The sequence below is a fragment of the Vombatus ursinus genome, unplaced genomic scaffold, assembly GCF_900497805.2.
Source record: "Vombatus ursinus unplaced genomic scaffold, bare-nosed wombat genome assembly UNPS02014945.1, whole genome shotgun sequence".
NCBI classification, from domain to species: domain Eukaryota; kingdom Metazoa; phylum Chordata; class Mammalia; order Diprotodontia; family Vombatidae; genus Vombatus; species Vombatus ursinus.
In genome coordinates, this window is record NW_020954723.1 from 25,953,246 (window position 1) to 25,965,249 (window position 12,004).

Here is a 12,004-nt window from a genome sequence, read left to right on the forward strand (position 1 = left end):
TTCTATCACCTGTACCACCTAGCTCCCCCTGTGAACTAAATTTTTACCAAAAAAAAAAAAGATCCTTTTAGGCTAGATCTGAAGTCTTCAGAAATGATGGGACACCTAAGGATAGACTCCCTCATATAAAGAAGTTTATTTGTGGCTCTTTTTATAAAGGTCATTTGGAGCCTCCAAGCCACTCCCTTACTACCTTTTAGGAAGTTTTGACTCGCTTTTTAACTCTGCTACAAAAATAAAATGTCACTGCACTCTTCCCTTTTTACAGGGAGAAAGATTGAGCCATGCAGTGGGTTGTGCTTTTGCAGCCTGCCTGGAACGGAAACAGAAACGGGAGAAGGAGTGTGGTGTGACAGCCACTTTTGATGCCAGCCGGACCACGTTTACCAGAGAAGGCTCCTTCCGAGTCACCACAGCCCTTGAGCAAGCGGAAAGAGAAGAGGTCATGAGGCAGATGCAGGACACAAAGAAAGGTACAGTGCCATTGTTTGGCAGCCGGGCTGAGGGAGCGGGAGTCACTGCATTACTCACGAGCACGTGAACTCAGAGCAATCCTAGACAAGGTGTTGAAGAGAAGTCGGTGGCTCTGTGTTTGACAGACAGGTGTCAGTACGTCCATTTAGAGAAGATCTTTTCTCCATGTCCTTTGGCTTCTTAACCAGCCATTTTAATTTGTCACCTCAGTTAGTAATGGCGTCAGCAAGAAAAGACACAGTCGTCATCTCCTGTATTTGAAGACGACACTTAGGATGACACTGATTGTTAGCTCTGGCTGGAAGAGGCAATGTAGTATCCCGGCAGATCGACTTAGGGCGATAGGGCTTCAAGTCCTGTTCTGACACAGACCGTCTTGAGTGATTGCTGGCAAGTGCTCCAGGCATCTCTTTAAAACTCATGTTTAAGGAACGTGCCAAGTTATCCTGGTTCAGCTTTGTCCCTGAGCCTGGAGTCTTGGGGCCAAGTTCAGGTCCCAGCCCTGCCGCTTACTGTGTGACCTTAGACAAGTCTATCTGGGCTCCATCTCCTCTTGTTTAAAGCAAGGGGCCTGGAGTACCTGAGAGTACTCTGCAGTCTGTCAGAGCTCCAGGTCTGTGAGCCACTGATCCTGAGCAGTAGAGGGAATTTCTATCCTGAGAGCTCTCTGGCCCAGAGAAATCGCAGAAATCTTTGTAGAGTGCTTTAATTCAGGAAGCTGAATGATAAAGCAGCACAGACCGAGCAGCCCCTTTACTGTGGAATCAAAAAGTGTGGTTTAATCATTTGTATGTCAAACGTAGAATAACGTCTGTTAGTTACACACGTTGGAACAGAAACTCTTCTCGTGATGAATATGATGGCTGTTCATGGCAGAACAACTTGACATTTAGGTTTAATATTCCATTTGAGTCTTCATTTTAGGTGCAGATCCTTATCAGAGGTAAGGCTGCAGCTGGCCATCTCAGCTTCACAGATGCAGGGGTGCTAGAATCAGTGAAATCTAATTGAAACTGAACTCACTTGGAACTTTCTGACTCTTACCCCAGTGGCTTTAAAATACTTTCATTGCCAGAGCGGAGTCCTTTTTGGAAACCTATATGATGGGAACCCATGTGTAACTGCTTTTCTTCTTGCCTGGCTCACTGGCAAGTTATAGGTGTTTATAAATCATAAAGATGGGACCACGAGATCTAAGGTCCCTTCCAACTTTAAAATCCTATTTTCTTGAAATCTATTTTTAGCTTTGTGACATGAGGGTAAGATTTCTTTTTTGTGAGTAATAAAAATAAGCCACACCTTTCCTACACTTCAATAACATTTAAAGGATGAAGCTACCTTTGAAAGATTTTTAATTTCTTAGTTATGTGGGCTCTGATTATTTTGAAGAAGGCACAATTTCCCTTTTGCTTTCCCAAGCTGAAACAGATGTGAAGACTACAGTGGCTTCATCGGCAACGCCCAGTAACACTGCCCCATCCCCCTCTTCTCCTACCTCCCCAACTGCTGACACCACTGCCTCTCTTGAGATGAACAATCCCCATGCCATCCCTCGACGTCATGCACCGATTGAGCAGCTTGCCAGGCAAGGTTCGTTCCGAGGCTTTCCTGCCCTTAGTCAGAAGATGTCACCTTTTAAACGCCAGCTGTCCCTGCGCATCAATGAGTTGCCTTCCACTATGCAACGGAAGACTGACTTCCCCATCAAAAATGCAGGTAAGGTTAGAATCCACCCGCCTTAGAAGCACCACTACTAGTCACTCCTTTGGCTTGCCAAATGTTTTCTGATTCTCTGCATTGAGGGGGCCCCTGCCAGCCCTGTCACATAAGTTGCTGGTGTTCTCCATGGTAGGAATGAAATGGATGAAAGAAACTGAGGCCAGAGAAGGGGATTGTTTTGATCATTCTATTTCGCTTCCTATAGGGGGTCCAGGAAGAGTGTGTCAGCCTCCTGCTAAAGAAAAAGAATCTCTAGTTTCCTTTTTTATGTTCCTGTTTGGCAGTCAACAAGGGTAGATTAAAAAGACTTTGGATATAAGAGCAATTAAAGAGACATAGAAAGTCAGATGGACTCAAAAGAACAGTTAAACTTTTTTTTTTTGTCCTTTTAATATTTACCCAAAGAGATGAAGGAAGGACTAAGGTTTCGATCTAAAAAGTGCTTATCAGCCATAAGGGTATATGCTCACATATACTGCTTACGTACCTGAGCATCTGTCCATGTGTTTCTGTCTCTTGACTAAGTCTTTTGCCCAGTTCCTGTAGTTGTAGGAACTTCACTGGGTCTTGAATTTTAAGATCTAGTTAGTCTTTAATAGGTATCCTTCAGGAACCTGAGTGACTCCCTTCTCTCTCAGTTACTGTTGAGCTTTTATTCCATTCTGATGTAGGGAAACTTTCTTGTTCAAGATAGTCCTCTTATGGAATGCACCATGAAACCATATTGCTACTGTTCTCTAGTGAAACCAGCCCATCTCTTGGGAGCTGCTAGATATTCAATATGTCTCACTTATGATATCTCGTGGTGAGAGAAGGGGTAGAGGTGGTTAGCATCACCTCACAGATAAGGAGACTGGAGTTCAGAGTAGTTCATTGATTTTTACAAAATCACAAGGGTGGATTATAGGTCTCAGATTAAGGAAGTCCCTGGGCTCCTGCTGTCATGCTCAGTTTACTAAACCTTGCTGTCTGTGAGCCCAGATAGCCCTGACAATATGCACCTATGGTAACCTTATTAAATTGCTTCTGAACCGAGCTCAGATCACAGACTGTTGTTTAGTTGGGAAGACCTATCAAGATATAAGTAACTTCTAGATTTATCTCTCCAGATTGTCATTGACCCAAGGAAAAAAAAAACCAAAACACATCTGATATGGAAAACGAGAGAAGAGAGGCATAGCATTTGGGGAGTTTATTAGGACCAGGTGAAATGTTGAGCTGAGGCACATCCCTGGAGTTTTACCCTTTCCTGAAGTCAGGATAGATGTGGTTCAAGGTATTTGTGAAATTACGCTTCTTGAGCACACTGTTAATACTATCTTTTGAGGATGATCGATACAACTTTCTTCCTCAAGTGGAGTTACCTTTGTGTTGATGAGGGAGTATTTCAGTGTTACTCACCTTTCCAGTCTGGAGTAATTCTTTGATTTCCAGTGCCGGAGGTGGAAGGGGAAGCAGAGAGCATCAGCTCCTTGTGCTCCCAGATCACTAACGCCTTCAGCACACCCGAGGACCCTTTCTCATCTGCCCCGATGACCAAACCGGTGACGGTGGTGGCTCCACAGTCCCCCGCCTTTCAAGGTCGGTGTTCTCTTAGTTTGCTGAGCAATCGAAATGTGGTCGTCTTTCACTCTTCTTTCTAACTTCGCCTTGTGCTTTATGGCTTGCCTCATTCCCCTTCTGCAGTCTTAGGATTGCATGTATGCCCTCTGTCTGTCATCACATACCCTCAATGACCCACATATTCCCTGCCTAAAGCTTCATCTGCCTCATTGAGACTTAGAGTGCACAGTGGCTTTATATCTCATTTATATCCAGTGGATTTCTAATAAGTCAAAAAGTCAGGATTATGTCTGATTATATACCTTCTCTGAGTGGGTACTAACTTGGACACTAACCCACTGGGAGAAACATTTAAACACACTGTCTGCCTGTTTTGAGAAAAAGGCATTGGAAAGATGCCTCTAATTTTCGACTTTGATTTATTTTGTCTTTTGTGACCAGTGAGCTGCAGTCTACATTAGCAAAAAAAAAAAAAAAAAAAGTACACTAACTTAAAGTTTAACTGTGGTTCCTAGGGATACCAAATTAACACTTGGTTTTGAGTCACTGGACAGAGCAAAGAAATGAGCCTTTATGGCTTATATTATAAACTTTTAAAAACTGGCAGTAGAACTTTAGCTTTTGTCATTATTGCCTCTCTGTGTCCTTTGAGAAACAGTCTGGAAAGAATTAACTAAGAAATCTAACTTGTGCATTAGACCATAGCCCACACCTGTTGAAACAGTTCACAATATAGCGGTTACCTAGGTAATGTCTAGGTAATGTCATTTAAAATACAGACAAGTTCCCTTTAAAGATGTATTTGCTTTAATTGAACGAATGAGGCTTTGGTTATAATCATGTGGTGCACATGGAGAAGGCCAAATATGATGGCTCCCCAATTTTTTTACCCTTACTAGAAGATATATGGGAGCTTAAGAGTAGAGAATGCTGGAATCATTGCCTGAAAGGAAATGAGTGAAGGTTGGGAGAGGTGTTTTGTTTTGTTTTGTTTTGTTTTGTTTTGTTTTACTAAAGTAGACAAGGGGTAAGAAGTTGTATATATGAAAACTTCCAAAGGAAAAGAAAGAGCCTTGATCATTACTAGAAGGAAACAGTCATAGAGTATTAAATTAGAATGGACTTAATCCCACAGAAAATGATAGCTCATGAGTAAATGAAAGGACCTACTAAGTTTTTATTTATATATATGTTTTTATATATTTACACACACAGACACACACACACACACACACACACACACACACAGATTACATGATATAGAACCTGAACAGAAAGAAAAATAGGAACTACTTTGTCTTTCTGGAAAGTGGTACCAGAGAGAAATGATTTCTCTAATCTGCTCTTTTCCAAAAAACTATAATTAGAACAGGACCATTTTGATGGTCCTAAGACAGATTTTGCTAAGCTTGATAGAGGAGTAACTGTATTTCATCTGATTATCTATTAGTGCAGCCTTTGCCAAAATTACTAACAAAAATAATCTTTTCACTCTGTGTACATTTTTATGCAAATACCGCATGTTGGCCTAATTGAACCAGCCCTCAGTCATCTGCACATTTTGCATGAATTAACTCCATTGATGTTGTCTGCTCCCATTTTAGCTAATGGCACTGACCCTGCCTTCCATGTGTTTGCTGCTAAGCCAGCCCAAACTGCTCTAGCACCCACAGCATTGCCTGTTCGTGAAACCAACCCTTGGGCCCATGCCCCTCCTGCTGCTAACAAGGAAGTTGCAGCTACACATTCGGGTAAGGTAGACACAGATGTTGGTGAGGATCCTGGGATCAGTCGTGTGATCCTGGACCAAGACCCAGCCATGCACCTCGATGGGAAAGGGGAAAGGATCCTTAAAAACAAAAACCCAAAAACAAGGCAGTTTGTCTTCTCGGAAATAATCGGTTCTGAAGATGATATCATACGAAAGAAGAAAGCAAGAGATTTGACTTTTTTGTGGGAGCCTTGGTCTGATGGGCCACAGCTCCTGACCTAGGAGGCTGAAAGAAAATTTATCACCAGGATAAGACCACCCAAAAAACCCATAGTAACTTGTGGAAACGTGTTCACAGGCATCAGGACAGTGAACCATTTTTCTTTTATTCATTGAGAAATCTAGAGCGGATTATATCAATCTTAAAGAAGCTACCTTGGTTCTTTAGATTATTTTCAAACTTATTTTTCTACTGAGGATGAGCTGTGGTCACTGGGGACTTTTGTCAGGCTCTGAACAGCTGATTTGGTCCTTTGAGACTTTTCAAAGCAGTTCCAGCAGCCCCTGAGCCATCAACACATTTTGATGTGTTGTCTTTCATCCCTCCATAAAATCTTCACATCCAGTGACACAAAATGTCCAGCTAAGAGGATTTGTTCTGCAGTATTAACCAATAAAATAACCATGGTTTTCATAAGAAAGGGAAAATAAATATAACCAAATAACATTCCTCATCATTTGTTTTGTTACAGGCACAGAGTGGGGTCCCTCATCTGGAGCAGCCTCACCGGGGATCTTTCATGCTGGTCATCGGCGCACGCCTTCTGAAGCTGACCGATGGTTGGAAGAGGTTTCCAAAACAGTGCGGGCCCAGCAGCCCCAGGCTCCTGCTGCCCCCCTGCAGCCAATTCTCCAGCCACCTCCACCTCCAGCTCTCTCCCAGCCAGCACCATCTTTCCAAGGAAATGCATTCACCACCTCTCCGCCTGTGCCAGTGGGTGTGGTTCCACCAATGCAACCAGCATTTGTCCCTACCCAACCCTACCCTATAGCCAATGGGATGCCCTATCCATCCTCAAATGTGCCTGTGGTTGGCATCACCCCCTCACAAATGGTAGCCAATGTGTTTGGCACTGCAGGCCATCCCCAGGCAAATCACCCCCATCAATCCCCCAGTTTGGTCAAACAGCAGACATTCCCTCAGTATGAAATGAGCAGTACTATCACCAGCCCTTTCTTTAAGCCCTCTGCCCAGCACCTCAACGGTTCTGCTGCTTTCAATGGGGTAGACAATAGCAAGATGGCCTCAGGGGACAGGCAGTTGGAGACCTCTGCTACTACTGACCCAGTGGATCCTTTTGAAGCTCAGTGGGCTGCGTTAGAAGGCAAGTCCAAACAACGCACTAACCCCTCACCGACTAATCCTTTCTCCAGTGACTTACAGAAGACATTTGAGATTGAACTTTAAGCAGTCCTTGTGGCTCATGCATCTGGTCTGTCTTTTGGGTGAGGGAAGTGGGTTAAAGGAGCAAAGGGGACTTTCTTTTTCTGATCAGCACACTTTTTGGTAATCCCAAAGGCCCTGTGGAACAAGTCTGGGCACACAGTGCGGGAAGGAATGATTTTTAAGAAAATTGCTTTTAAAAATCCCTTCAGATGACTTGCCCTGCAGTTAGAGTAAAGGAGTCATGGGAATGCGCCCCTCCCCTGCCTCTCTTCCTCTACATCCCACCTATCCTGGAGAAACAGAGTAGCTGAAGAGAAGGAGCAGAAAGCTGTACCAGGAGCCCATTTGCAGGGTGGAGAATGTGATGGAAAGTAAATGAAATCTCCCTTTATTTTTCAGCGCATCTGCCTGCCCCCTATTTGACCACCTCATGGGCAAAGGAAAGTAACCTCCTCTCAGCCTGAGGACAGGAGGAGCAGCAGGCCGATGGGCTGCCTGCCAGCATTGAGGCGTAGGGGGAGGAAGCATCCCTAGCCCAGCAAAGCTGTCTTTTTGGGGGGGAAGGGTGAGCTTCCACCTTAAGTAACAATGAATATTATATAAATATATATATATAAATATATTACAAAAAAAGCCAAAATTTTTATTTTTATGCATTTAGAATATTTTAAATAGTTCAATATTAAAAAGTCATAAGAGTTGTAAGTAATCTTGCCAAAGGGAAAAGAAGGTTAGCTGTAAGAAATTGTACATAAGATTGATTTATCCTTGATTCCTATCAAAAGTAACCAGAGAAGGGAAGTTAGAGGGTGTAACAAAGGGGATTCCTAACTTGTTCTGTAGCATACATTGTAAGTAGCACATTGCAACAACAATCATGAGTCATGACCAATAAAGCTCCTAGATGGTAGTATTAAATAAAGACAATGAAAGAGCAGTATTGTCCTGGCTTTCAAACTACTACAAAATTCTATTGGATCTAAATTATATATAAATACGTACACACACATGTCTATATATACACATGTATGTATACACATGTACACATAGATAACACAAATGTAGTCTGTATTTTCTTTTATGTATTGATGCTCTTTCCTTGTGTTGATCCTTTTCCTGCTTTTGAAACACTCCTGTGACAGTTGCAGAATCATCTTTGCAAGGGAGTACCTAGGGCCGTGTTTTACTAGGGGGGCCTGCGACCTCAGTCTCAGTTGTTGTTTTTCTTCTTCAGCTTTGGTGAAGGTTTGGGGAGGGGGGAGACCCTGCTTCCTTCAGCTTTTCATGGTTTTTTTGTTTGGTTTTCCCTCATCTGTTTTGATTAATGAAAAGCCCATTGCCAGCTATACCTGTTGGACCTCTGGTAACAACACGAAATCCCATCTCATTTAATTTTACTTTTAAACGTTGGCCTTACAATCAAATGTAAGTTATATATATATATAATATACATACATATATATATATATATATATATATATATATTTGTACTGATGACAATTTATAATCTGATTTAACAAAAATAAATGTTGGTGGAAAGAAGCTGTTGCCAGTGGGACTGTTCTTTCCCCATTTCTTCTCTAGCAACATCTGTTCATTCATATTCTATTTTCTTTTCTAGCTAATTATGTCCTGGGCCTTAACAGCCCATAAACCCTCATGTTGCTGTGGGCAGAAAATCTTTTTTTACTGGGTACCATTTAGAGTTCATATATCCAGCACTTGTTTTGATTCATAACCTGGTAAACGTAGGCTGGTCCTAGATTTCTCAATGAGACTTTCATTCAGAAGTTAAAACTCTTTCACACATAAATAGAGACAGGACCATAGCTGCTTGTTAACTCTGCTCCTGGTGATCCCTGGTTAGAGTTTATAATCACTGTTGTCCCCATGTGGGGCCTGAGTACAGGAGTTAGTTATTTGTTGAAATAACTAAGAAATTTGGTATAGATCTGGGAAAGTCAGAACTTAACCTTATCACTTGTCCTGCCCAGGGCAGATGCTCAGTCTGTAATTTCAGTGGCAGTAGAGACTTAAAGAACATAGTTAACTTTCCTTATTCTGTATTGCTAGTTTTGGTCTAATAGACAACCACATAAGTGTAAGAAAATGGACTTTATTTTCCAGTATCTGTAGAATCTGTGACAAGTAAAAAGAAATCGTGATAATACAGTTCCTAACAGTTAATATTATCAAAGTAAGAAAATCTTCCCCACAGACTGTGTTCTCCCTGGAATGACAAAAGGAAGGAAGGTAGACTGAGAAATAGTCACCCATGATGCAGTTGGTTCCATTTCTAACCAGTGCCCAGCTATGGTAACGGAGGAAGATGCTGTCCCAGATGAGAGCCATCTTTTTCAAAGCCACACCACATCCAGGGCTTGTGTTTCCATTTGGAGACAAGATTCCAGGTGTTCTGCCAATCCTACATGGGAGTTAGCCACATAGTCGAGGCAGCTGTGCTCAGCCTTCTGTTAACGCCTGGTGCTCTGTTAATTTTGTGGTTCAGTGTTTCGAACACAGTTACTTTGGAGATTCCTGCTTTATTTGGTTCTGGTCTTCTTTGCATCCTTAGGGTATGGGACAGCTTTGGGTTTATTGGAGCAGTTTAACCTGGATCTGTGTGAGATGACCGTCAGCAGGAAAGGCAGATGCAGAATGAATCCCCCCTCATGATCAAGGCTACAAGGTCCATGTTCCAAAGGGGAGAAACAGATTCAAACCCTATCTCTTCAGAGAAGGCTTTAAGATGAGTTTGTATGATATCGGAAGCCATCTAGGCTGCAGAGCATTAGGGCTGTGGAAAAAGCTCAGATCAGTGTCAGACGTGGCCTCAAAGAAAGGTTAGGCCCAAGCTAGCTATGGTTCAGATGCAGCAGAGTTATTGATCCTTATACAAGATGTGTGTTAACTCAGCCAGCATTAGTAATGTAGGTCATTGAGAGCAGCAGAAACTTTCTTCCAAAAAAATAATCAAAATACCATGTAGTAGTCCTGTCCCCTAGAGCTTGCTGTGGGAAATAGCAGGCTTCCATTTTCATCTAAGCAATCTCATTACAAAATGACATGATTGTGTCTGAAGAGCAAACAAAGAAAGCACAGGTGATTAGGGCAGGAGCTTATCCCAGCTGCTGATGCTACAGTAGCTTTACAACGGATGGGTTTTTAGAAAGGACAGTCTGCTATAGAGCGGACAGTTGTGTTTACCTTCTGCCCACCCCACTCTGGTTGGCATGTCTTCCTTCTCCCCAGCCACAGTGTTTGGGAGTGAGGGCAGGAGACAGCTTTCATCCCTGTTGCCAGACAGGACGGGCATGGGGCTGGTAGCGGGAACAGCTGGCACAACAGAAGCTGGAGTAGTATTCATTGCCACAAAGCTGGGCTTGCAGGATCAAGTCACAATTGGCGAGCTCTGGCTGGTCAATGCACTCCCTGCCAGGGTCCCTGGGCGGTTCCACAGCTTCTAAGACAAAACAACCTAGGTTATAGTGCTCTCTAAAGAAAGGTTATCCTATAACCCGCCATTTCAATTCCTTGAGGGCCCAGTGACCTAATGTGGATTCATTCCTTAACCCTGCAAATTCCAGAGAGGGTCATTATTAACTCCACTTCCAAACCTAATTCTCTCATCTCAAAGAACAATGTTCCAGTGGAACACACAAGGACATACACAGGTCAGTGCTTTTAATACAGGGGGACCCTCTTTCCCAAGTTGCTTCCAGGAAGCTAGATGATTTACAGCTGGCCCACCTTCTTAAAAAAGCATATGAGATAGAGATGGGGAGAGATGGCCTCACAAGAATAAAACCAAAGCTTTCTTGGCCTTTCAGGAGAGTAGGGAAGCCAGACAAATTTGGTCGGGTGCTTTTCTGAGTTATTTCCCTCTTTCAGAATTCAGTGTTGCCTATGCGAGGCCCCCAGCTTTATAATAATCCACCATTGGAAAACTACCCTACCACCTGCTTTTAGGACTGTCCTTTCCCCAAGGCAATGCCTCAAATGCCTAGCTTTTAGATAGACACAAATGGATTGTGGTATTTCATTGTGTTTCAAATTAACTTTGTTGTAAATTATTTAATTTCAGCTCAAACTGTCTTTAAGCTTCCAAGTATTTTTCTCAAGTGGTATGGATATCTACTTACAACTCAAATATGTGTGTGTGTGTGTGTGTGTGTATGTATATATATATATATATATACACACACACACACACACATATCTGTACATAAGTGTATGTGTGCCACATATCTATACATAAATGTATGAAAATTTAGATACAAAGAAGGAAGGATGGAAGGAGAGAAGGAGTTGGACTGATTAGGAAACCAACCTTATCTTACCCTGATTCCTTCACACACACATGTGTTCCAGCCAAACAGAATGGCTTTCTCTCTCACTCTTAAACTTTTGCATACCTCGGATGGGCATTCTTAACTAGCCATGGGACCCTAAGCAAAGCACATTGCTTCCCTGGGCCTCAGTTTCCTTGTCTGCAAAATAAGGGAATTGGATTAAAGGATCTCTAAGGTCCCTTACAATTCTTTGTTAATCTGGGAGTTTTCTTCCCCCTTTTACTTAGTGATCCCTTCTTATAAAAACTTTATTACTTATATTGGAGTGTGACTAAAAAAAAAAGGCCCAGCAACTCTCAGAACTAATTCTGAGAAGTCTTTGTAGGATTGCCATGGCACCCAATTCCCCATTTCTCTTAAGCACATTTCTCACTTGAGTCTACTGCTGCATGGGGAAGAATGCGCACTCTCCAGCAGCTGCTCAATGAATATCCACTAGAAGTAACAAAACCATCATTCTTCACTTCTAGGTCTGGACCAGTCACTTAGTTTTAGCTGTAAAGACTACAACTATTTGAGCTCTGATGTTTTTCCTTGCAGAAAGTAGGGACTACTAATTAGCCTTATCTAGTTAGCCCTACTTGAGGGCTAGATTCGTTCTGGGGAGTTCCTGGGAGTAGGACTTTATTCTCAGGTCCAGCCAGTGACCTGCTTGGGCTTTTTTTTTTTTAAAGTTTTGAGTTCCAAATTCTATCCCTCCCTCCTTCCCTTCCCTCCTCCCTGAAACAGTAAGCAGTC

At 42.5% G+C, this 12,004-nt stretch overlaps 2 protein-coding genes across 9 annotated transcripts in view; one reads left to right on the plus strand and one right to left on the minus strand.

Annotated features, from left to right (window-relative positions):
* The window catches only part of NUMB (NUMB endocytic adaptor protein), a 169,488-nt gene extending 161,634 nt beyond the window's left edge, over window positions 1-7,854 (plus strand). For 3 of the 6 annotated variants that reach the window (XM_027844814.1, XM_027844810.1, XM_027844813.1), the window contains 5 exons: window positions 269-473; window positions 1,894-2,190; window positions 3,628-3,774; window positions 5,361-5,507; window positions 6,220-7,854. In XM_027844814.1, coding sequence (XP_027700615.1) covers window positions 269-473; window positions 1,894-2,190; window positions 3,628-3,774; window positions 5,361-5,507; window positions 6,220-6,935 — 1,512 coding nt within the window. In that variant the 3' untranslated portion in view covers window positions 6,936-7,854. The remainder of the gene's footprint in view (window positions 1-268; window positions 474-1,893; window positions 2,191-3,627; window positions 3,775-5,360; window positions 5,508-6,219) is intronic. The other 3 variants (XM_027844815.1, XM_027844816.1, XM_027844812.1) reach the window with 2 other exon arrangements.
* A 1,156-nt stretch (window positions 7,855-9,010) lies between these two features.
* Window positions 9,011-12,004, minus strand: part of PAPLN (papilin, proteoglycan like sulfated glycoprotein) — an 82,864-nt gene continuing 79,870 nt past the window's right edge. For all 3 annotated transcript variants that reach the window (XM_027844807.1, XM_027844806.1, XM_027844809.1), the window contains one exon: window positions 9,011-10,374. In XM_027844807.1, coding sequence (XP_027700608.1) covers window positions 10,335-10,374 — 40 coding nt within the window. In that variant the 3' untranslated portion in view covers window positions 9,011-10,334. The remainder of the gene's footprint in view (window positions 10,375-12,004) is intronic.